This window comes from Corvus moneduloides, chromosome 16 (assembly GCF_009650955.1).
Source record: "Corvus moneduloides isolate bCorMon1 chromosome 16, bCorMon1.pri, whole genome shotgun sequence".
Classification (NCBI taxonomy): Eukaryota; Metazoa; Chordata; class Aves; order Passeriformes; family Corvidae; genus Corvus; species Corvus moneduloides.
In genome coordinates this window covers 13,471,303-13,497,754 of record NC_045491.1, presented here as the reverse complement: position 1 = coordinate 13,497,754, position 26,452 = coordinate 13,471,303, and the positions used below count along the sequence as shown (strand labels likewise).

The 26,452-nt window shown below is 38.7% G+C and overlaps 1 protein-coding gene across 33 annotated transcripts in view; it reads left to right on the top strand.

The window, feature by feature from the left end:
- RBFOX1 (RNA binding fox-1 homolog 1) overlaps positions 1 to 26,452 on the top strand; it is a 1,117,054-nt gene that overhangs the window by 999,418 nt on the left and 91,184 nt on the right. For all 33 annotated transcript variants that reach the window (XM_032125552.1, XM_032125546.1, XM_032125560.1 and 30 more), the window contains one exon: positions 24,429 to 24,572. In XM_032125552.1, the coding sequence (XP_031981443.1) occupies positions 24,429 to 24,572 (144 nt within the window). The remainder of the gene's footprint in view (positions 1 to 24,428; positions 24,573 to 26,452) is intronic.

The following is a 26,452-nucleotide window of genomic DNA, read 5'->3' as shown; positions in this document are numbered from 1 at the left end:
GGGAGGGTTTTATATACAAATACAAAATAATTGCTATTTAAAAAAATAATTGTAAAACCTTCCTCTTCTTTTGCTTGCTTCTTGACTGCTTTTAATCTTTGTGTGCATTTTCATTGTCTTATCTTCCTTTTCATCTCTACAACACGATTCCGTTTTTATAGTCTTTCATTTTCCATTTCTGTTTTTTTATTATGTATTCTTTGTCTCTATTTTTTGTCTCTTCTCAGTTTTTGCTCATTCCAATATTATCTACTAGCTTGCTTTCATTTCCTCCTGCCCTATAGGAGGTACAAAGCTTCGACTGATTTTACTGTGGCAGTGAGAGAATATGGAATCTCTGAAGGAAATATATAGTTGATGTGAAGAACATACATGAATTCTCTTGTATTTTTGTATCCAAATTGCAGCAACTTGCTGGTTCTAGATGCTTTTTCAGCTGATATCCCATGCAGTTGTGTTGAATATTGTGCTGCCTTTTTGCATTTAGAAAAACTTCTCAACGGCTTTTTAAGACAGATCCCTTAGGTCTTCTGCTACTCTTGCTTAAAGGGGCTTTTTGCATTTGCTTTTCCAGCAGAGACCTCTTTAAATCTCGCCCAGTGAAGCAGCTGCCACTGCCTCTGGTCTCTTCCCTACCTGGGAAGTTGCCACTGCCTCTGAAATATAATCAGTACAAATGGAGATGCCTATTTAACACCCACCTGCAAATGGCAGCAGGATGTGTCAGTGCTTCTTCCCTGCCATAGGACCAGCTCGTGAAAGGAGGGGGTAAAAAAGCACCTGTGTGGCAGCTCCTCACCTGCCTCTGCCCCCCAGGCCTGATAACACCTCCAGGTGGGGTAGATAGAGAACATGAAACTCTCTCCGTGGAACAAAGGTTGCTGTTGAGGACATCTCAATCTTTATAAACTGACTGCTTGCAGACTCTGGGATAAGACTGGGACTGCCTCCCAGCTTCCTTATCCCATCCAAAGTATGAATGGAGGGTTTCTCTTGCTCTGCTTTTTTTGCTTTGATTGTAATTCAAATGCTTTTCCTTTATTCTCTGATTTATAAAAGATTTTTAAAAAAGGCAACAGACTGTCTTCTGATTCAATCAGAAGATGAGAACATGCTTACAATCAAGTCTTTTCTATGTCTGTGGGTTTTTTTTGTTGCTGTTATAAAAAGTGCGTCAAAAGATGTCAACTACTTAATTTCATAAGGATTCACATAAGTTCCAGCTGTTCCAGAGCAGTATCTAAATATTTGATTTGAAAATGAGATGTGTACCGAGGCTGCAACATATTGCAGGCACGATCACCCAGCTAGCCAGGAAGCTCTGAGCCTGCCTGTGCTAATTAGTGTTTGCAGCTGAAGCTCCTCCAGTGGAAGCTGAAGTTAAAAAAAGATCTTACAGGTTATAACAGCATAACATGTGAGAAAAGAGAGATCTACAAAATTCAAAGTATGTAAATGTACTGTTTTTCATGTTATAACAATGCTGGGACACCTAATTTTGCTTTTCATGAGGATGTGATTTATTTTCTAATATGTTCACATTGCAAAAGTTATTATTGTTGCTATTGTTTAAAGAGATTTGTTGCCAAAAATGTGGTTATAAAATGTCCATTTATTTAAAATATTTGTAAGTTTTAATCTTAAAGCTAAGAGATACTCAAAAAGAAATCTTGTGGATTTTTACTTAGAGGAAAAAAATCATAGTTTTGGCCAGAGAAATTTGCTTTAAACTTGTGCATTTACTTGAAAATGTAGCAAGTCTATTGCCTATTTGCTTGGAGTGCTTATTCTTTTGGTTTTAGGGGTATGGAAATATTTATTGTGCTGAGAAATATGGTTTCTCCTGGGCACATTCCACCCCATTTCCTTTCTTACATAGTTTACAATTACCTTGTTGCCAAATTTAGCGAAATGGGTGCCAAATTTCACCTCTGAATATTTGTATTTCCTTGTTCTCATACATAAGCTTCCTTTTTTTCTTTAAAGAAAATCTGACAGGGACAGGTGGCAAAACTATCCCAAGCTGGAGCAGCAGAAATAATGGAGCTTGGTTGTTTATATATGAATGTCATTTTTGACCTCTTTTTAAATACAGAATGTGTTCTAGACAGTGTGTTTGGAAAAAAATAAATATTAGCTGGTATTGAAAAATGAAGGTTGAATAAGAGCAATTAAAATGAGATAAAGGAGTAGATTTGGAGCAAATTGAAAAACTTGCATTTTATAGTAATCCCTTTAAGTGTTGATCTTAAAATGCATTGCAATTAGTGTAATTGGAGGAGTCAACATATTTGCCATGTAGACATTGAATCATTTTTAATGCACGACCATTGTTTGATCCTCATGAGCAGGTGATGCTATATCCCAGTAAATCCATACCCTGGCACACAGGAATTTAGCTACAAAACACTGTTTCAGCCTGAGAGAGAAGCCTTGCAAGGGCTGTGTGCTGGTGTTTACAGGAATTGGCCAGAGCTGCTTCTGAAGGGATTGGCTTCAGGAACAGATCCCTGCATCATGGGGTGCTGAGTTTGCAGGAGCTGCTGCCTGGCTGTGTTTGAGTACAGGTGTTGGAGAGCTCTGGAGCCCTGCAGGCTCCTGCATCGTGCAGTTGCTGGGGTTCACATCCAGGCTGGCAGGAGCTGTACTTGTGAAACGGCTCACACATGCAATAAAAGCACTTTCACACCAGCCTAAAACGTTGCTATTGGCTTCTTCCCATCTCCAGCAAGTGTTTCCAATTTTAGAACTTGCTCTCATTTCTGAGCTGGGCTCCCTCTTCTCTTTTTTTCCCCACTGAGTTGAAAGCATTGCACATCCATTCCTTTTATCTCTCTGTTCTCTCTTGAAAGAAACTTGCAGCCATTCCCCGTGTTGCTTCTCATTTTACATGTACAGCAGTCAACTTTCCAAAGATTTCAATGCATTTTGGAGACAAAACATGTTCAATCAAAGGTACCAGAGTCTGAATCACTATTCTGTTCTGAGCTTTCTAATGGAGAGAGCCCCCTTTTTTATCATTTTATTACTATTTTGCACTAAGAGATGCCTCTGTTTTCAATACAACTGTAGGGTTTTTTTTACTTTCTGGGTTTTTTTGATTTGTTTTGTTTTTTTCTTTTCCACATACATACTTTTAGGACAACAAATTTATATATCCCAGGCTTCTACATGTCCACCTTAGCCCAGTGCATCTAATTTTTCTGCCTGAAAGTTTTCCCCAGCTGTAATTTGAGCATTTGGGGTATTTGTCTGGGGTTATTCACAGTTAAGTTTCCTGAACAGACTATTGCATGCCTAGAAATGTAACATCTACTCGCTGTGTGCCAGGTGATACAGGTGATGCTGGTCCTAACTAGGCAAGTGTAGCAAATCTTGCTGTTGGAAAAATCAGTCATTTTGTATGTCATGTTTCTGACTGAGAAATGTGTCGCTCCTCCCAGCCACGTATGCCTTGGCCACCCACTATATAAAATTGCTTTCCTCTATCATCATGTGTTTAATATCACTACAGACAATCTATTCACATAGCAAGCTGAAGCTACTCTCAATATCTCCAGTTTCCTTAACCTAAACAGTTGTAATGTATTGCCCCACATTTGAGTGGCTTTCTAATTAATTGAATTATTGATTTGACATATTTCAGGCACCGATCATTTAGAGCTGCTAAGGTTAGAACCAGTTAGCTAGGAGCCATAATTTAGGAACCTGATACTTTTTATTTTGATTGAACTTACTGTGCCCCGTGTTTTAAAGCCTTTTGCGTTCAGTGGGAAGAAAAGAGGGCTTGTATTGCTGAATATTCAAGTTTTGGTTTTTTTGTCTATCTATCTTCTATTTACTATCCATTTTCTTCCATGGAGAATGGTGCTTTGCTTTTATTGTAAGAAAAAGGAGATTTTTTGCTTCATTATGGGGTTATTTAAGACATTTGTGGGAAGGTTCCTCATATCACACATACAGGTGTCAGACCAGTGACTCCATTCTCTTCTGGAAAGCTGTGTCTCCTCACGTGTGTGTTGCTGCTGGGACTAAAAAGAAGGGAAGAAAGATGGTTGATGATAAGTTTGTTGCTCCTCTAACAAACTCTGCATTTATTACAAGGGATTTTTCTTGAGCATACTTTTGGGGTGAAGAAATGGGAATAAACTAGAAAATCTTCAAGATGCAATTGAAAGATCTAATTATTTGGGGGATGCTTTGTGACACCTTGCGCTGTTGATGAAATGCAGAACAGGGTGTGGCACTTGCTCAGCAGTTTTCAACAAGATCAGGTATTTCATGCCAGAAGCTATTCACATTTTTTGCAGTTGGGCTCTTTGATAATTTTAATAGGGCCCAGGTGATAAATTTGTTGCTCTCACTTTGACAAAATACCTTTGCACCGTGCCCTTCTTTTGGTGAAATGATTTGGCGCACGTTGAGGCCAATTTTGTCACTGAGAAAAAGAGCTTTGAGTGCTATGAGGGCTTGAAGGATTTTTTGAAGTTTGCTTCAGTGTTTTGTCTGTATTCACAAGTGCACTGTCCACTCTCTGGTGTATTGAAGGTGGGGAATACACAAAATACCTGAGGCTGAGGTTGATGCTGCAGGAACACACCACGGGGGCTCGGTGCTGCCCTGCACAGGCTCGTTGGGGCTGATGAATTGCCTTGTCACAGAGATGTAACCAATGTTATGAAATCTTGCAGTGGTTCTGCCCTCACACAGATGTCACAGGGGCTGCAGGAGGATGTGTGACAGGCTGTGGTACTGCCTGAGGAGCAGAGTGTGTCTGCTGTGGTGCAGCTGAGGGACTGAGGGGTTTCTGTCGCCAGCAGCTTGTCAGAGCACAGGGCAATCTCTGGGTGCGTTACAGGGCTCCTCTCCTCTGGCTTTGGACGCAAGGCAACCCTCCTGTGTTTTCTTCAGATTTTCTGATGTGTTTCCAGGTGATCATTCCTTATATGAGGGAAGTTGAATTTCATTTCCTACCACTCTCACGGGGTAGCACAAAACAGTTTGAGATAGAGACCTTACAAGTCTGTGACCTCAAACGTTGAAGGTATTTCTTTATGTTCAGTTCTTTAGATTTGGGAGTTGGCTATAAGACTGAGATATTTCTGAATGTGCTGCTGCTGATCTAATCTGGTGTGATTCTTTCTCGTTGAGTTTAGAGGATGATCCTCTCCAAGCATCTCATGAAAAGATTTATTTAATCCCTACAACCATTTTGTGAGATTTTTCTGAATTACAATTATTGTTTTTTCTGCTTTTGTTAAGAAGGAACCAGGGTGCAGTAGTTTAAATAACCTGCCAGAGGCAAATCTATGACAAAATTGATTGCAGAAGCTGGCTATCCTGAGCCCAAGTGTCTAGACTGAGAAATAGTCTTTTTTCTCCATAACAACAGAATCTTATTGCTGAATTTCATTTTGAACTGATGCTTTTGGAACATTGAGCTTTGAATAGATCAGAGTCTCAGCTTGATTTGTGTGAATGCTATGTTTCAGGTGTATGAATAAAAAAGAATGTTGGTGAGATGCTCTGTTACTTAGGAAATTTATACATATTTTTTTCTTTTCTTTTTTTAAGGGGAAAACTGTGCAGCTTGGTTTGACTTTCAGACATACCATGCAGACAGTGTGAAGTTACCATCTCTTCATTCCCCCACCCCTCCCACCTTGGGATATGTGATGAGCTGATACCACACACAATGACAAGATGTGTCTGCTCCTCTGCTTTGGCACAGTTTTCATCTCTCTTCCCCAGAGGAATGGGATTGAGGAGTCAGGGGTGGGGCATGAAATGATGCAAGGACCATGACTGCTGCCAGGATCATGGCAAGGGGCTGAAGCTCCCTGTGTTGTATATGCAGCAAATATGAAAGTGTTTAGCTGTGGTATTCAGCTTTACAAATGCAGGGAGCGGGGACTGTTGCGACAGAGGGGGACTGGAAACTGGCCCTCGACTTGCTGGGTTGCTGAGTTTAAAGCCTGAACTTCACAGTCTCAGAAAGCTGCAAGAGGGGTGGCAGGAGATCCCAGTGTGGACAAGGAGCATGGCTGGGAGGGAGACTGGCAGCATCTTGTCGGAGAAGGGCGCTTCAGCTGCTCCTTAATCTATTCCATGTGCAGCAAAGTTACTTATGTTTGGGTTTTTTCTTCTTTTTTCTCTACAATACCTGCAGCAGTCAAGGCCAACAGTGATCTGTATCTTAGTACAATTACCAGCAGGCAGAAACCCCTTGGAGGCTGAGGCTGACTTCTTGTTCTTTCAGCTGTCCCTGCATAAGTGTGCAGAAGGTGTAACTGAGCAGCAGAGACCCTCCTTCCCTTTCTGTGGGTTTTTTTCCACATGATCTTCCTTTCCTGTCTTTTTTTTTTTTCTTCTTTCCTTCTTTTGCCATTGCTCAGGTGCCTGTGGGTAGGAGGATACTGCCTTGCTGTGTCTCACACCACCTGAGAGAGAGCAAAGACAACACAGGTTTGGACAGGCCTCGTTTCTCTCAGAGGTATAAAAATTTGTAGTGTTTGTTAGCCACAAATTTGATAAGAACGTGTGTGAAGTTACAATTTGGCCTCGCTCACGGTAGGTTTCCATACCTCAGATTTCACAGTGAATTGCTGGGAAGAATATTTGCAACCAATACTGTATTTGTGCAATATTTCTTCAATACATTAGCCAGCTGTGGGGTTTTTTTCTCAAATGGGGCAGTGCATATGCCTGAATTGCTATTTTTTCAAGGGTTTTTTTGGTTAAATAAAGAGCATATGTAGGTCAGGAACCTATTACTTAAGTAATTGTGACAATTCTCATACCAAGACTACTTCTGGTTGTTTGGCTCTGATACACTGTTGAATATTGCAGAAAGCATAACAGTTATATTTGCTTTTTCTAACAGTTTCTTATTTTGTTGTAGAATAAAATCTGTGTGGGAAGTTGTTTTGCTGGGGTTTGTTTTATTTTGTTTGTTTGGTTTTTTTAACCTTGGCATGAGACCCTATTTAAGGCATTTCATAGTTTTGTGTCATTTCCATGGATAGTGGGAAAACCAGTTTTACTTTGCATTTAATATCTTCGCTAAAAATATGGACTGTAAACCAATGTGATTCTAAATTCAGGGAAAAAGAAATTATAAATGTTCCTAAAAACTGAGAGCTAAAATACAGTGCTGTATATGAGCTTTCAGTTTGATAAATACTTACTTATGAGGTCATAAATACTTGAGGTACAAAAGGTTAATGTAGTGTGAAAGGCTGTAAAACACAGCGAGCAACCTGCTAGATCATAATGATGCATTAGCACCTTTCACTATGAATGCTGGTGGTTATAAAAATCTTCAGCTTGAATTTATTCTGTAATACAAGAATGTAAAGGCAAAGTATCTTCCCTGTGTACTTTTACTTATCTTCTCATATTTATTTCTCTTTGTACCAAAAAAAAAAAAAAAAAAAGGCTCTCATCTGTTCATAAATGCTCGCTGACTGAAACTGATAAAAAGCCCTTTTTGACTAATATAATTTCTCAAAAGCATGTCAGGTGTTGTCTGGCTGCTCAAGGAAAGTAATAAAATAAAGTAATACTCAGTGATTTTTTTGTCTTCTCTGTATTAATAAGTTTCCATAAGATAAAGTAAGCAATAATGCATAAAGGAAACAAAAGTGATATAAATTCTGGAAAGCAGTAATGCAGGTTACCTTTGAGGGGAAAGAAATTCAGTACTAAAATCACAAACTGAGCATTTACTGAGTGGTAAAATTGACTTTATCATAATAAATATAGTATTTCTCAGTCTCAGAAATCCTCTGCACTTTATAATTGTCTCCAATGTGCTGATGCAGCTAATATTTCTCATTTAATATCTACCTCTGTGGAGTGTTAATTTTCATGCTTTGGTGATCATTGGTTTTTACTAAAGCAAATTACTTCCTCTTACTGTTACATCAGAGCTTATGACAGATTAGGATAATTTTACTGTCATTAATCTTTTGAGTCCATTCCACTCTTTTCAATGAAGTGCCATGTTTTGGCCAGGCTAAATTGAAACACTTAATAAAATCTGGAATCAAATATAAAAAAAAATTGCAGGCTGTTGATACCTGCTTTCATCCTTGTCTACTCTCTGGTTACATAAGAAATATTTTATTTTTCAATTTATTCTCTTCAGAAAGTACATCTGTATCTGAAGGACATTCAGTAGTTTTGGGGGACTAGACAAGAAAAATGTTGAAGTGAAAATATTTGATTTAGACACATCCATCTTTTTTTTTTTAATTATTTTGAGGTGTTGAAAATCTACACATTCTGTTCTTATTAAGATACAGTTTAAGTTGATAGTGTTTGGATTGTGCAAATATGTCTTTAGGAATCTCTGTAGATTATTATTTTTAGTTTAAGACCTCATTTAAATTTGCAGGGAACACTGCGAGCAGTTGCTGTGCTGACAGAATTATCACAAAAAAACCTGTGAGAGACCAGACAGCAAAACATCTTGTAAAAGCCCTCATAATTTCTCTGAAAATAATATATTTTCAAATATTTCAATTTTCGTATTTCATTTCAAACAAATGCTGAGATGGTTTGTTTTATTTGAGAGCAATTGGTCAAGCTAGAAATCCAAATCACAAAGCCCTGGTGGGCCAGAATATCAAGTTACAGATATATGACTCTCCTTGTCAAATGCTGCTTTGTAGTATAAAATACAGGAGTTTGAAGATAACAGACAATAATATTATATATTACCAACTTATATTTGCATATTAGGTTATGAGCCTTTCTGTGTCATACTTTTGGGCAGAAACTTAGTTTGTTAGGATTTTATTTGTTAGGATTTTTTGCTACAGAAGCCTCAGAGCCTGCAGTGCCTGAAAGCAGCCCCCACTGCTCAGTCATTCTGATTGACCAGCTGCCTATTTCAGTAGGGCCTCTTCCCCCTTTCTTTTTTTCTTTTTTGAATTAAATGTCCTCCTCATGCTACAGTAATCATGGATATTGTTAATAGAATTGCGTGGTAGAACTTAATTAACCTTTTCTTCTTGCTTTTTATTTAAAGGAAATTTGAGAGAACTCAATGGCGTGGTTCCTAATTTAATGCATCCCCCCAATGTCTATTAGAGGCTCTTCACTTGAGTGAGTCAGGTGAGACAGAACTGCCCATCATTAGCTCACAATTCATTTTCCCTCAGTTGAAATGTTCACCTGACATTCGAATCAGGGAAGAGTAAAAGTGCTGAGTACATGTGTTAATAAATATATATTCTTCATGAATTTAGATAATCTCATAACTGCAGCCATTAAAACATATTGGATGGTTATGCAAATAACTGAAGGAATTTCAAATTGCACTGATCATTTTGAGTGTCACTTCTTGAACTGCTTTTCTTTCATTTTGTAAGTAATAATTAAAACTGCTTGTGGTAGATTTTCTCTAGCTATTGAGTGGTCAGGAGATGAACTCTTCACCGATGAGGAAGTGAGTGGACAATAAAGGCTATAATTTACAATTTGAGTTTTAAATCCACTTCCAGAAGTCCAGCTGTTCCTGTTTGGCCAAATTTAGAAATATATCCTCTGAGAGAAGGCACAGCCACCCCTCCCCCCAGCAGGTTCGGGAAAAAATAAATTTTCCTCGAAGGAAAGTGAAGAAGATAAAACTATTTATTTAACAAACACACGGGAAAGGAAAATAATGTTAAATGGTAAAATCTTTCGCTGTGAAGGAAAAACCTGGGAAAGTGTTCGAGTCCTCCCTTTGGTCTCCTCAGAGCTGGGGTTGGGCCAGGGCCAGGCCCTCTGTGCCCGGTGGAAACTCCTCCCGATGTGCTCTGATGTTACAGCAATCAAGCAGTCCAGTAGAAAAGGGAGAAAAAATCTGAAATTCCAGAGAAGGAAAAGTTCAACTCTCAGTCTCTCTCCAGAGAACAAGAAACTGGAAAAACTGGCCAAAAGCTGACTGGAAAGCAGCAAGCCGGGTGCTTCCTCTCTCCCCTGCCCCAGCTGGGGAAAAAAAACCTGCTATCTTTATGTGACCTTGAACGAGCTGCAAACTGCTTTGAGAAAGTTTTGCTCAGTTTTTTTCCTTCCCCCTCTCAGGCTCAGTTTAGAGGCATAGAAAGGCACAAAAACTAATTGCTGGGCATAGGCAGCGATATGGGATACACATCATAACGTCACCCCAAGACACCAGCAAAGAGCTTTTTTTACATTATTTCCTTTAGAAACAGAGGGAAGGGGAAAGTGTTACAAAAGCAGATGATGTAAATGTAAATGGAATTCCAGCCATATTTCTGTAAGCTATTCTTTTATCTTTCCCTGAATGAAGTCTGCTTAAGTGTTCTCAGTTCATTATATTTCTAAATGAGTTTTACTTCAAATAGCTGTTAATTATTGCCATAACTTCCTCTCATATTAGTGTCTGAGTCCTACTCACACAAAGAAGATTCTTAGCTCATCCAGAATAAAGTCTGGTTTTTTAGATTAAAAAACCCCTGTGATTTCCTCACATTCCTGAAGCACAGCTTATGAAGTGTAGGCTTGGTTGTCAAACTGCTTGACCAAACTCTTTTTTTCCTTAAAAAGCAGTAGAGGCAGTCAGTGTATAAAGTAGAATGAAAGTTCCACACCTAGAAAAGAGAAAAAAAGAACCATGAAATGGTTTGTTTTGAGCATATGTTAGATTGCCAAATATTTTCTGAAACAGCACTGAACCAAACATAACTGCATGTCCCAAAATCACTAAAGAAACTGAAAATCTGTTTGGCTGAGCTCTTATACAAGTTAGAGAGAAAAGCATAGGTTGAGAAGCAGTTTCACAAAAATAACTAAAACATACTTCTTTTTTTTTCCTCCCTTTTTCCAGTTTAAGTCCACTAACCTACAGGGATGGTTGATTGGGATTGGTGTGGCTTTCTTTTGCTGTAGAAGTTTGAAATATGATTAAAAAAAAAAAAAAGAATTCCTTAAATTTGATGAAAGACTGGCTTTGGGGTGTCAAACACTGGCATTATTCTCACAGAGGTTGGTGGCTGATAAGCTAACTCTGTGATAGGCATCTGGCAGAATTCTCTTGTCAGTTTTTCTTTATGTTGCTTTTTCCTTTCAACTGGCTGCAAATAATAGATCAGACTTTAGTTATAGTTCAAGGAATCAGGTGATCATTACAACTTTTGGTTACTAATATAGGAAACGAAGTGTGTGCATAGAGAAACTTCAGTGCTGGTGGAAAGGATACTGGAATGCAGAAAGGAATGAAAATCCTAGGAACTAAAAAATGATGCAGTGATCATGACTGCCCAAAAAAATAGATATATTTATTTATTTACTTACTTACATGGTTATAATATTGTACAGTATACTCAATTTATGTGGCAAGAGGATTTACAAGGGGAATATAGGAATCTTAGTTCTCCAAGTGAGCTTTAAAGGTAAAAGAGTGTAAGCAGGTAAATCAGTGCACAGTGAGAAGAGTGGTGGTGCTGGAGTGCCTTTCTGTAACATTAATCCTTCCTCTCTTTATTGTTTATTTGGGTTGTGGCCATCACATGATGGAGAACAGTGATGGGAAGAGGTGACCTACAGTTGTCAGTGGCTGATATAATAATATTGCTTTATTGCATGATAATTTGCTTTATGTAATGGTTATTTTGGTGCAATTCCATGCTAAGGTGTGGAGGCTTCCTTTTCTCTGTGTCTCTTCTGAGCCAAGTCACAGAAAACAAGGATCTCTGTGTGTGTGGGGTGTCTGGGCATCCTCAGCTGTAGTAATCCTGTAGATGGTTGTGAAGGTTACCAAGCTGTGTAGATTTTGACCACTTTTTAGTATGGTGAGGAGCTTAATGAAGAACTAAGCATGACACGGACAAGATGATTATTTTTGTAAATAATTTTTTAAAATGCAATGCATGCAATACCCACAGGAGATGCAGTTGAAGTGTTGCAGAAGCTGTGTTCCAAGACAGTAAAGTGCTCTGTGAAATAATCTATCTTTGGTGGAGGAAGGGGTTAAAAGCCTTATGCATATGCATAATGTAGCCTAAAAACAAACAGGAACACAACCTGTATTTAGAAAAGGACATACAGAATATTTTAAGAAGTAGTTCTGGCCTATTTCAGAAAGGTGAGGGTGGGGAGACTCTGGCACAGGTTGCCCAGAGCAGCTGTGGCTGCACCTGGATCCCTGGCAGTGTCCTAGGCCAGGTTGGACAGGGCTTGGAGCAGCCTGGGACAGTGGAAGGTGTCCCTGCCATGGCAGGGGATGGAATGAAAAGATCCTTAGGATCCCTTCCAACCCAAACCATTCCATGGTTCTGTGAAATTCTATCACACTCCCACACCAGGTAATGGAAAAAAACTTCTTTTTGAGGGGGAGCTTTGCTGAAGAGTGGCATTTTCAGAGGTTTCTTGCATATTTTGAAGTTATTGATGTCAGATATGGAATCAGGATAACCATTTGCATGCTTACATTTGTGAAGCCTGGTATTTGAAACAATACTTTTCAGAAGAAATAGTGCATGCAGAGAATGCAAGATTGGCCCAGATAATTGCAATGAACAACACACAGCTATTGCTGATATTTTTAGCAATTTTTGTTGCAGAGGGTTTTTCATATAAATAACTATTTAACTGATTTTTTTCCTTACTTGTCTAGACTAAAGCTTTGTTTGAAAAGTAACTCTAAGTCTTATCATTATTGTATTCTATTATTAAAGCATCAATGAAATCAATCGAAAACTTGGTTCAGTTAGTAAAATACTTTTTTTCAGAGGAGATGTGACTTAGAGGCTCTACTTGTTGTCCTTTCCTTCATATTCACCCACAGTAGATTTGTGAACCAAGTCGTGTAAATCTGGGCGGTGTTCTCAGTACTGCAAGGCAAATGAAGAATAATCCAAAATAATCACTGAACTGGAGGGCATCAATTTCATCTGTAGATACTTAATTGTTGATGACAATATTCAAAACAAAACAATCCACTTATTGCAGTCCTGTTAAATTAAAAACAAAAGCATTTTGGTAGCAAGAGCACCTATGAATCAGAAAAGGAGACCCAGTCTGTTATCTAAGTGTAAAATGCATTTGCATCCATAATTTGCAGAGCACAAGAGCACTAACTGCTGTCAAGGAGGAAATTTTTGCCCATCCAAATGAACATTTTTTTCACTCCCTTTTTAGATGTTCTCCCTTTGCATGTTGTTTTCTCACGATATTCTGACATCAGCCTTTTTGAATGGTCCTTGTCAGGACACTGCTGGTCCTTCCTGCCCTGCCCAGCCTCCACTGGGCTCCCCCTCACAGCCCTGCCTGCTTTGGGACCCTCTGAACAGATCTTTGACCCATGGAACAGGGCCCTGACCCACTGATTGCTGTCCTGTTCTGACCTTGCTCCTGCTCTATCACAGCTTACCTGGGGTGTACAAGGCTGGTCATTGTCACTGGACCTGGCCTTGATCTGCTGAGAAGTCAAGCAGAATCAACTAGAGCAGGTTTTTCAGGACTGTGTCCGGATGGGTGTTGAACTCCTTCAGGCAGGGAGCTCCACAAGGTCCCTGGGAAATCTGTTCTAATGTTAGATCACTCACAGACAGGAAAAGCTTTTCCCAGCTTCTACACAGAATGTCCTGAACTGCAGCTTTTGCTCATTGCCTTTTGTTGCCTCACTGGGCACCACTGGCCAGAGTGTAGCTCCTTCATCTTTACTCCCTCCCATCAGGCATTTGTGCCTTCTCTTTTCCAGGCTGAGCAGTCCTGGCTCTCTCATTCTCTCCTTGTTTGCCAGATGCTCCAATCCCTCACCTATTGTTGATTCCTATTCCATTTGGACTCTTTTCCTGCAGCACTGCTCTTCCGCCTGTCTCTCCCCTGTGCGTGAGGCTGTTCCTCTCCAAGTGCAGCTCTTTGCTGAACTTCATGAGGTTCCTCTTGCCTGTTTCTCCAGCCTGTTGGGGTCCCTCTGCGTGGCAGCACAACACTCTGGGGTATCAGTCACCCCACCCTGCCTGGTTTCATCTACAAACATTAATTGAGCAAGTCCCTTTTCTGAGAATTCAAGGGGAGGTGAAACAGTGTCACAGTAGCTGAGGGAACATGGCTGTACCAACCTGTACTGATTCCTGAAGGGAACTACAGACAGCAAAACTGCTATTATGGCTAATGGCCTCTTTGTACAGATATTAGATGAAAATAGAAATATCTCACCTGAGAAATGTCTGGTTGTTGTGCTTGAGGATGAATAAGGGAAGAGGTCTGCTGGCAGGCTTGTGAGCAAGAGGGAAAGACAGGAATTAGCTGTTAACTCACAGTGCCAATCCTCCTGATTCCAGGTTTGCTGTTAGAGAATGTTTTCTTTGTCCTCTTTCCTGAGAACTTTTTCCAGGAAAGGAAACATGATTTCAGGGCATCTGAGTCATGTTTCCAGTTCTTCAGAAGATGTTTCCCCAAACTCGAGTATCAGTAATCAAAGCAATTCTGCAGTGGGAGCTGCATTGTGAGCTCAATAACAAGCTGCATTCATATGATTGAGCAGAATTCATCATAACATCAGCATTCACAGCTAGATTTGAAATGATGATTTAAACCTTTTAGAAATTCTTTGAACCATCCACTACTCTTTAGGTTATTTGTTTCTTTTTTGAAGTGGGAGAAGGGAAGGACAAATGGATGTTTCCCAAAACTTTGTCTTTCACATTAGTGAAGGAAAGGTGTTGGGTGAGCTTGAAGGATGAAAAAGAATGATTTACGTAAAGCATAATGTTCCTTGAGGTGGACTTCTCTGTCTCTGGTTGGGCCAGTGGGAAACTTCAGGCATGTTGCTTTTGGAGAACAGCAGCTGCAGACCTGCTTTTCCATTCAAAATGTCCCAGCTCTTTGGAAATGCTGCTTGCATTTGGCTGCAACGTGCTAAGATATCCAACCACCAAACATACCCAAAAAGACAAATAAATTCTGCTATTTTTTCATGCAATGGTGTTAAGCTAAGTTTGAGAAATTACTATCCTGCAAGGAACTTAACTGCTGCTTGTTAAGTTGGTGAGTACCTCAGTATAAAAAGAGCAATGTCATTTAGAAAGTGTCATTTGTGACACAGAGAGCCCTCAAACTCTTCTGTCTTTCAGTGGGTTCAAGAACTGACTCCTTGGGCAAAGATATGCAAGTGAGCAAATGGAAAGTCACAGTAGGGATCCACCAATAGGTGAGGGGTCAAACAGAGAAAAACCTTTTATCATGCTGTCGCATTTTCTTTCTTTTCAAGAGCTGGAGCTGGAGCAATCAGCCATTCTCGCTCAGCATGAAACTCTGCTCTCACAAGTTCACTCAGCAGTTGGTTGTGTCAACACAACTCTCACAGAAAGGGACTTTACATGCATGACATAAATCGAGTTCGGGGGGAATTTCAGGAACTAGTGTGCATTGATTCAAGCTGAGGGTAAACAACTCGTAGCCAAACCTGCAAATGTTCCATCTAAAGACACTTCTTTCCTTTTCTTCTTTCCTTTTTTTTTAAGGAAGTAATGTCCTCTGAAGCTGTGTAGCACAGTATTTAATTAGTGATTTTTTAATTTGGACAAATATTAAGTGTCACAGCATTGTACAAGGTAGTTGGAGATGTTGAATGTTATTTTGTCCAGATAGAGCCTGCTGCCAGAACAAAAGTTTAAAAACCTTTATTGCAGCACTGCAGACTTTTATAATGTTGACTTATGAGGCATAACACTTGAAAGAATTTTTAATCTAATTAGAACATTAAAAAAAAAAAGAATTAGAGCAGTAATTCTTGTGCATGAATGAATGACCACAGGTAAAAGTACAGTGGCCTTGCTGGGTATTGATTTATGTTCTTTTGTGAATAATTTCTTCATAAATCAAGGTAATAACTGAGTTGGATAGGAGAAACTGGGGAGAATCAGTGGATTTCCAGAATCCGAGTATGCCAAGTTTTGCATCAGTCAGAAAGTCATATTCTCAAGGGCATCGTGTCCTGATTTATTGCCTATCAAAGTGTAACTTAAGGTGTTTTAAGGACTATCATAACCATTAGCTATAGTTACCTGTTAAGTTTTACAAAACATTTCAACATTTCTGCCACTGTTTTACCCCTTTTCCCTTAAACGTTGTTACTCAGATGGCAGATCTGTATTTCTGCATATTTAGGACATACCACAGCTATTCCCCATTGATACTTTCAGAAGCTTTCCAAGTCTTATTTTATATAATTTTCTATATCTTACTTTATATAATCCAATTAATTTGGAGGGGTGGGTGGAAGGAGCCTGAGCCCCGAGTGTCAGGAAGGGCAGATGTGGTGTTGAGGCTTTAGGCGCTCATGAAACCACAGCATGAGCATTGTGTGTCCTTTTAGGCACACAGGGGGAAACAAGCTCCAGTGGGAGAGATAAGAGATGAATCTGGAGTGTAAATGTGCTGAGCAATTTGTGGGGGAAAATGTCATGAGCAAGGCATTTTTTAGTGCTGAGGATACTGGTGGCATCTTGTTCTGGTAGTACTTTGTAAGCCAGCCTGTGCAGTGTGAAGCTCCAGCTCCCACTCAAATGATAAAATACCCTCTAATCAACTCCAATCAAGATTTCTATATTTACTGTCACCGAGTTTTTTAATATATTTTCATTGGTTGTCTGTCTGGATTTTACATTAAGCTTTCAAGCATTGAAAGGAAGTTAATTTTGAACACTTTCTTCCTGATATTGAAGCCCTTTTAAGGAACAACAAGAATTACATCAGAAAAAAACCAGGCTTCTGACTAACAGATGAAAGAGGAATAACAACATCAATTGAGTATTTCTTTGTGTCTCTGTATCATCACTTAAGATTTTTCATTTGGATTAAATTTGTGCTTTTGTCCTTTGGCCAGTATAATATTTCCTAATCTGTGTGCTAATTTTTTTTTTTAAGGATAAATCCAAGGACTTTATTTTAATATTATCTTATGGAAATATCACAATAATTGAGTTTTATTATATGTAGCATGAACTTCTAAAGATGTGCATAGTGTGTATGCATTTCCTTCTTGGCTAATGGAGCCAGGGTACAGCTGATTAGGGAAAGGTTTTGTTAATTGCTGTTGTGATGTTTTGGATGGGACCAGTAGGTGGTCAGAAATATTTACTGAATCGATACAAGCAATAAATAATGCATTGAGGCAACCTTTTATCATTCCTTCTCCCATTTTAAGTTACTGATACACTGATGTCAGCTGGATGTCCTTAACTGAACCTGGCAACTGCTTGGTCACACACAACTCTATTAAAACATATTACAAATATTCTTTTAAAAATATTATCTGCTCCTTATACCAGCAAATTTGGCCCAAGTTTTGAGACATGTTCAGAAGTCAAAAAATGTATGGCTTTTGGTGATTCTCCTCCAGACATGATTGATATGCTATTCCCTGGGACCCTGCTGAATATTTTAGAAGAAAAATGATGAACCGGCAAAGGCAATGTAAAGCACTATATAAGGGCTATATTCCATATTGTTAAGGAAGATTAATTGGGGAAATAATTAATGTAGCCAAGTTATTAATTACTCTTTGATTGTCCTGCAGTACCAGAGGCTTAAGAAACCTATCTTATTGCTCCTATCTGTCCTCAGAATTAATGATCTCTTATTTAGGCTGCTAGCTCTCTATGCATAAGCTATCACAATAATAGCAGTGCTTTCTTGTAGCCTGTGGTATCAGCATCCAGAATGCATCCATCTAGAAATGAGAGAAATAATCACTGCTGCTTGCAAGTCTTCAGCCCTGAACAATACCCAGTATGCTGAAACCCCAGAGCATGTTCAATAGTGGAACGTCAGAAACTGCTGAAGCAAAGCACAAAATTATTCAGGTTCTTTTTCATTTGTCAGTAAATTGGATTAGGGGATTCTACCGGGGTGTGCTTGTGTGTGGCAGTATATCTAAAACAAATGTCCCAGTCAGAGTCAGCCACCTTACACTGTCTTCCTGAGAGTAAATTGTATTCGTCTGACTGCTCAAGGACCTCTGACAGAAAATATTCCAGAAGGGAGGTAGTTGGGTGTTGTCCCTTACAAAAGGTGCACTGACACCCTGCCTGCATCGCTCGCAAGCCAAACGTGTGTGTCTCACATCTCACCTCACCTCCAAAAGATGTATTTTAGTAATAAGAATAATAGGCACAATTGAACATCCAGCACACTTTTGCCAGTAGTGAAATGGAAGGGAGGATGGCTCTTAGGCATTAACAGACTGGCCAGTGGCCAGGGTGAGAACTCAGCACTTTGGAGAGGGGACAGCTCAGCCTTCAGGACAGGGACTTGGCTCCTCTGCCCGGTTCTTTCAGAGCTGTCCCAGGGTACGGTCACACAGTAATTGCTTTGGTCAGTTTGCATTTGGTGCTTTGGATAGTAAAATGTTTTTGTAAAGGATATGAAACCAGGATCGTTGTACCTTTTGTAATCTGGGAAAGAGAGTGAAGTTAATGGTAATGGTGAAATCAGTTTGTCAAGTGGGTTTAGCATCAGGGTGAAGTTGTGACCCAGCTGAAACAAAAGGGAATTTTACCATTAAAAACAAGGGGGTCAGGGTTTGCCCTGCAGGGTTTCAGTCGCAGTGTCTCTGAAACCAAGCATCTCTGGAGCGTGAGATACTCAGCTACACCAGAAATTTAGCAACATAATCATAGAAGGGTTAGTGTTGAAGTGACCTTAACGATCATCTAGCTCCAAATGATCAAATGCAGTCATGATTATATTATTCGAGTTCTTTATTTCTTGCTGCATAACATCTGTGTGCTTTTTGCACTAGAACAGAACAAGGAACAGTGTACATTCTCTTCAGGAAAGGATTCTTAAGAGGTTAAATGGATGTGGCATGAGCTGCATGCTGTGCACTCTGAAGTACTTGAAATATTTTTATCTTTAGAACTAATTTGAAGAATTAATCTCAACTTTTAATATCCTGAAAGTAATGAGACCTTATGATTGATCTTAGTCATGAGAAAAGGATAACAGAGATGCAGTTCACAAGAAAAGTCACTGGTACATCTGGTAATGTTTATCACTGTTGTGAAATAGCCTAGTGATAGAATTTTTTCCTGTGTACATCTTTGTGTGAACATTTAAGCCCAAACAGATGGATTTGCGTCTATAACTCCATTTTTTCTGTGTTGTTATGCTTCTGGGAAGCACGTTGTAGAGCTGGGACTTTTCAGAATATAAATTTATCAAAACAAGTATGATTAATTAATCAGTCGATCTACTTAGGAAAACAGGAAAGCTACAAGCACATCGCTATGTCAGTTCTTTGTTAGTGGTGTATCTGGGAAACAGCACTTTCAGAAAGTCCCAAACTCGGTTTTAAATTATTCTCTTTGCTCTCTTTTTAATGGAAAGGTAACTTTCCAGAATCTAGACCCTTTTAAAATGGAAAATGTGCAATATTATCTAAGGGAAGTATGAAGCTGATTTACTATGCATGATTTTTTCAGTTTGTACACATTGGGCATGGTTATATTTTTGCTCAGGACGTATATATATATTTTCTGCTGAACTTTTCTCGATTGCTTTTTTTATCGGGTTTACAAATCAAATCAAACAGGTATATTGCAGAGCTCTGATATTATTTTCTGCGCTTATAGCACAATGTATTGAATTATGCTTGCTCATGTACTGCTGCTGCTATTCTCTCCAGATTGAGAGAGAATGACTGTGGGGGCTGTAAATTCACTTGGCTTCCAGCACCACCGGTTAAATCAAGAACCCTGTTCAGGCTGGAGAAGAGACAGAGCAAGTGTTCATTACACAAATCAATTTGGTCAAAAGTACAGCACAGTGGGTACCCAACCATTGCTCACATAGTATTGTCAACTTAATCAAATAATGCCTAGAAGACATTCACAAGCTCTTTCTCTCTGAGAAATAACTTGATTGGTGCAGCAGGAAAAAAACAGGGGCTGCTTTGAGCATTTATTAACAAATTCAATGAGTGCTTTCTTTTTTGCTAAATTTAAAATTCTGAAGAGCTTTACCCTGTGCTGGCATGTATACATGAGATATTCAACACCTAATTTACCATTGATCATATTTTTAAAAAATAATCTGTTCCTTTTTTTTCTTCTTTCTTTTCTCCCTGTAAATAGTTTACAGGTTGTTCCTGATAGAATTAGGCTGTTCTTCCTCTACACTTGGTGTGGGTATAAAAGATATGCAACAGATTTGTATTTGTTTACAGATTATAACAGAATGATCAGGACTCAGTAAAGCTTTTCATGTTCCAATACAACTTATTTTCACTTTGTCCAGAAAGAGATAAAAGGTTTGCTTCTATTTTAGGTGTTCCTACAGTCTGTGTTCCATTCACTCTTGACAAGCTGAGATTGAGGACAGCGTTCTTCTTGTAGTGGTGTGCAAACAGCTCTTCTGTGGCAGCATTTCATCGCATTGGAAACAGGATTTGAGGGTGAAAGATTTTGTCCACACCACCATTGTTTTGTAGGAAATGAAAGGTATTAGTCAGTGAAAAAGAATGGAGGGAAAGTGAAACTCTTACAATTCCAGTGTAAGAAACATTCCAGGGCTGGCTGTCTGCAGTGATGGATGGAGAGGGATACAGAGAGTTTGTATTAGCCAGGAAGGAGAATGGAATGGGTTTTTTTCTACCCAATCAATGTGCACAAGGCCCTCTCTGATTTCAGGTTCACTGCTCATTGTTTTATTGTGTGTGGTGCCTTTGCCACAAGTGCTAAAGGTGGCAGATGAGACTCCTGTGTCCAGTCAGGAGTCAGCTGGGAAATGGGGTTGTATTTGAGGCTGCATGAAGGCTTTAGAATGTACTTTTGAGTGAAATTTGCTGCAAATATTGGATTAAAAAGGCCTTAAAAGAAAAGGTGTGGGTGTGGGGGAGTTAATATTTTTTTTCCAAATAAAATGTTGTCAAATTTATTTTATCCAAACAAATATTTGGTTTAGTAGTTTTCCTCATTTGTATAATTTTTGTTTCTTAAATTCTCACGAAAAAGCTAGGAAGGGAAACCAGAAAAATTACTTCAACTATTTTACTTCAGTGTCAAGTCTTTAAGAACTTGAGTGAAGTCTTTTAATTAATAGAAGTTTTCTGTTTCTAGAACTGAGTTAAGGAAACAAAAAGAAAAGTATTTTGCTAAAGATAAAGAATTTCTCTAGAAATCAATAGATATTAACTCATGATGATGAATTTAGTTTAAAAGGATACCAAATGTTTATACTGAAATTATTATTATTATATTATTATCTTATATGAAAAAACCAAAAAATTGTTTTCTGAAATTCCCTCTTTGAGATGGGTTTGCTTACCTGTAAGAATGGTTTCAATTCTAATTTATTTTAACACTTAAGCCTTCAGTACCTCACTGAAGTAAAGGGAGATCACCTCAATTTGTTTTGCTGTAAGTGAGAATTTGGTCTTCTATTTCTGCGTTCTGTATTTATAACTTTCATTATAGGTTTTAAGACTATCATATATTAAGATTCTTTAATATTTTATAATTGCAAATACGTGATGGAATAAGGACCAGAAAGCAGTCTGATTGCATGCAAGACTGCAGGGATGGAGGAAGGATAATGCCACATCCTAACTTCAATTAATTTTTAAAGGAATATAAAACTTCAGGTCCTCTAGCAGTGAAGATATTCTCCTGAAATGTATTATGTATGTTTAAGGTAAATGACATTCTGGTTCTGTGAGTCCACAGAGCTCTGAAAGTTACCTGGCTGGGATTTTTCAAAATCCAGCCTGTCCTCTGTCCCATGTGTGTTTTACCTCCTTGGTGTGTTACTTGGAAATTTTTGCATAATCTTCACATTCCAATTTCAGTTCGCAGTTATCCTTGTGCAGATCTCCCAGGCATGCCCGTGGATTTCTGGGTGCTTTGTAAAGAGACTGATACATTGCCAAGCCTTTTAATATGTTTTAAATGGCTTAGCCCTGTTAATTCTGCCCCGGGGATCTTGAGGGTCATGGACAGGTATGAATTGTTGATGACAGTGACTTGCTAAAGTTTCTGGTTTTCAGTCCTCGCTGCCCAGACTCTGAGACATTCTGTGCTGAGAGTGTAAATTTGAGGCTTCTTAGAATAAAAATGATTTTTAAAAGTGGTAAACCCAACCAAAGGCCCAGAAAATAACAGTACCTGGATTTATTCTCTTCACCCATAATTTGTAGCTCCATTTTAACACCATCTTCAGAAACCTCACTGGATTTTGCTGACCATAGTCTGTTCAGCTGCTTACTAGGGAAGTTTCTCCCACTGTTTTGGGATGTTTGTGGTGCACAGTTCACCCCTCCTACTCCTCATTTCTATTGATACAATGAACAAAGATTACTCTTTTCAATTTGCATTTATACAGGACACTGATTATATAATTTCTTCCTGGGGCTCCCTCTCTTCCTGAAGCTCAACAGCACCTTCAGAATTCTTTAATTCTCTTCAGATTAATATAATTGACCTCACATTCTTCTGGGGTATTGTATTTCAAGAGTTTCCAGTCTTATCATCTCCCACCTACTCTCACATACCAAATTTCTTTCATATTTCTCTCCTTTGATGCCTGAAGGTAGAAAATAGTCTCTGTGGTATCTCTGGATGGAACAGTTACTTCAAAATCTAAATTTGAAATTTTTGAGTTGATTTTAGATAACAATAGATTAGCATGGAACATTTTTGTCTCTTGACAGCTATATACCATATTTTCTATTTAAATCACAAAATATTTATAAAGATAAATTATTTAGTTTGTGGGCCCCTGCCTGTGAGTTCAGGGAGTAGCAGATAAAGAGATGTGGTGGCGCTGACTCAGTTTTAGGTTTACGCTTGATCTGATCCCATTGTTTGTTTGGAGGACTAGTAAATCTTTCTTCAGTGCACACAAAAGTTTGTGTGAGTCTCTTCCTATCCCATGAAATATCAAAGATGCTGCTGCTGGACTGAAGCTGCTGCAGAAATGAGAACCTTTATTTATAAAGTGTTCTTAGCACAGAATTATTGGCAATATAGATGTTAATACTTTTAATTTGAGAACATTTGTATTCCCTAGGGAAGGTATTGTTGAATTTAACTTGCTGCAATTCAATTTATATGTAGTTATTGCTGATGTAAATGATGTGTTCCGTTTGAGTTCTTTTGCTTCCTCTTCACCAGGCTTGTGGGTACTAAAACTGTGTGGTAAGGTTTATTTTATTTAAGCATTTTTATGTTGCTTAAACTGTTGCCTTTTAAAAGAAATTTCATACTAGCAGGAAATGGGCAATTTCGTCTTTTTTTTCTTCTATTGAAAAAAGTCAGAAAGACAAACTGAATGTAACATTGGAACACAAGAGAAAGAGGAATACTTAGGAAAACAGCGGGGTCAGAAGGAAGAGGAAGGCCAGAGTAAATGGAGTAATGTCTGTCAGATCATCCTTGTAGTTTTTCATTCAACTATTTTCTTTCCCTTTCTATTCTTCCAAACCCCTCTACCAGTGCAGATGAGTATGACTGTGCTGTTTTCACATACCCATGCAGAATCTTGTCTAATGACTGTGTGCTGTACAAGCAGTAATTAATTAGGCACTGTAGGATGTAATTAAAGAACAGAGATGAGTAATTTCTGTAACATACTGATTGACCAGCATTGGTCAGTGTTACTTTTTGGATGAGGGCCATTTTATATTCTTTTCCTTAATCTCACTGGGGATTTATAATTTGTTTGTTAAATCATAATACATGGCAATGTCCTTCAATTTTAAAGCAGAAGTTTAAAACCAGGGAACAGTGTCCCTGTGGGAAGTACCACGGCATAACCTTGTTTTGGCGAAGAAGAGAATCTGTAAAACTTTGTGTCTCACTTTTCTGTCAGGCAACCTTCATCACTGATTAAACTTCTGTTCCCTCTCACAACTCAAGGCCTTTTCCATAATGGTCACCATTTATCTGGACAGAATGACCCTCCAGTGCCCATCAGCAGCGCTTATGAAACGGCAGCTGGGATGAGATGTGTTACCTGCCTCTTGTGGAGAAGTCCCAGTGGCCTCTGAATGAAAGCACTAATCTGATTTCAAAGTGTCTGGCTTGCTCTGCTAGCAGGCAGCATTTGGACTGCAGATTCAGTTCCTTACCTTGGCAAACACAGAAAAGGTTAAAGGAGTTTCTACAGTCTTGTAGGGAGATCTATTTATTCATTATTTAAAAATAGCTCAGAAAATCTACAAATAATAATCTACTTATTCTCCAGTTTATTCCAAACACATATTATCACTGAGAATGTATGCTGTTGAGACAGATACAGAAATGGATTTGATTTTAATGTATTTAAACTTCTGGTATTCCTCAATACCTTGGAGCAGATTTAACTGCTTTTTAGTATTTTTTTTTTCCAGAATTTAAGCCCACCCACCCCCTTGTATTAAAAATGCCAGAAATACTTACAGTGTGCTTTATTTTGCTTTACCCTTTTAGCAGACAGATGATGCAGCACAGACCGATGGCCAGCAACAGACACAATCTTCTGAAAACACAGAAAACAAATCACAGCCAAAACGGCTCCACGTCTCAAATATACCATTCAGATTCCGGGATCCAGACCTTAGACAAATGTTTGGTGTAAGTGCTCATCATTTATTTCTGCTTTCTTTACATTTGCATTGCAATAGGTATTTTCTACTATAGGCAGCCGTGAGGGCTGCATCTGATTGAGGCTGTTTAACCATTTGCAGTAAAGATTCCCTTTTAATCTATGTACAACCAAACATCTGATTTGCCAGTCGCAACTGGGAAAAGAAATTACACTGATTCTGCTGTATGTGATGCCCTTGGGTGTTTTGTACTACATTCACAGAAAGCTATCTGTGTTGGTTTAAAATATTACATGCATACATATTGCTGCTGTACACATCTGGATTTATCTGCCTGCATTTATTGATTTTGGAGAGCATGATGTTAAACGGTCAATGCCTGACCTCATGAGCAAGGGACCCAAAAGGAAGGCATGGGCTGAATTTCAGCACAAAGTTCAGAATCCTCATCCATCTCCACAGGTTTTGTAGGTCTGTAGGCTTTGAAGGTTTTTGTTAGTATTTTTCTAGAAGTCTCTCAATCTGTGCTTCTCTCCAGGCCACAGGTGCCTTCTAGCACATCCCCTGTGTCTCACACAGGCCCTGGACATGCCATCAGCAATAGGATTTGTAACTGAGAGAGGTTAGACTGTGTTTCTGCTCCCTGACCCAAGAACTCTCAGGTTTAGTTTGAAATGCCACTAAGCATTATCTAGAAATAGTACTTGATCATCTATTAGAGTCCAAGCGAGGACTCTGGAGTATTTATGTTACTCTTGCTCTCTTTATTCTGCCTCACTAAACTGGAATTCTCTCCTGCGTTACAGTTGGTTATTCAGTGCAGCACCAAGTGCTCCATGGCTCTGTACTTCTCTGCATCTTTCACATTCAGTTTAGATTTTTAAGTTCTTCTAATGTGTTTGTATGTGAGTCAAAAGACTGTGTTCCTTAATATTTATTCCTCTGAAGGAAACAGTCACTGGAAAAAGAATCCTGGTGTAGTACTGGGAAATGAGTGACTGTTCTGCTGTATCTGACTTGGTACAAGTTACCTCCCCTGAATGCAGCTTCCAGCTCATCAGCAGAATAGCGGAAGGCATAATAATTGACCCTCTAGAGAAAAATACGGTAATTTATTTAAACTAAACAAACCACTTAAAATAGATTTTATTTGAAAAAAACATTAAATGAAACAGATTTCTTTTTTTTTAGGTACTGTAATTTATAAATGAATAAAAACTAAATTTCCTTTTAATGTTTCTAAGTCTTAGGTCTCAAAAGACTGACACTGGGGAAGGGCTGGAGTTTTCCAGCTGACTTCCAGAATGACTTGATCACAGTAAACTTCTAGCTTCTGAAATGATAGAAAAATGACATTTCTGCATGTGTCAGTTGAAGTATGTCATATGAAACTTGGGAGGTCTGCATCATGTCCATGTTATACACAAAGTAGATGATCTTTTTACATGGACATGAATATAACAGAGGAGAATTGTTTAAATATCAAGTCCATCTCCGCATCGAGGCTGAAGCTGCAGTTAAAACATTAATTAATGGTGAATGCAAGAACATGAAATAAGCCAAATAATACCAAGTGATGGTTTATTTTTGATGACCAGGTTGAAACTCTTTAATAAGCTAGAGAAGGAATACTGTCCTTTCCAGCCTGTAATTGTTTATTATATCTTAAAAGACTGTTGTATAGGCTCATTTCTGCAGTTCCTGGGACTCTTGTTGGGTTACTGTCCATTTCCCTGCCTCTAATGTGTGCCTTTTTGTTTAAGATGTTGGGTCACTTACCAGTGCTAACGCTGATCCATACTACATGCTAATGACATTTGAAATAACAGAAATGACCCCCTGATGCATTACATTGTCACCTCAGAAAACGTGTCCTAACAGGAAGTATTCTACCATTTATTCTCTTCC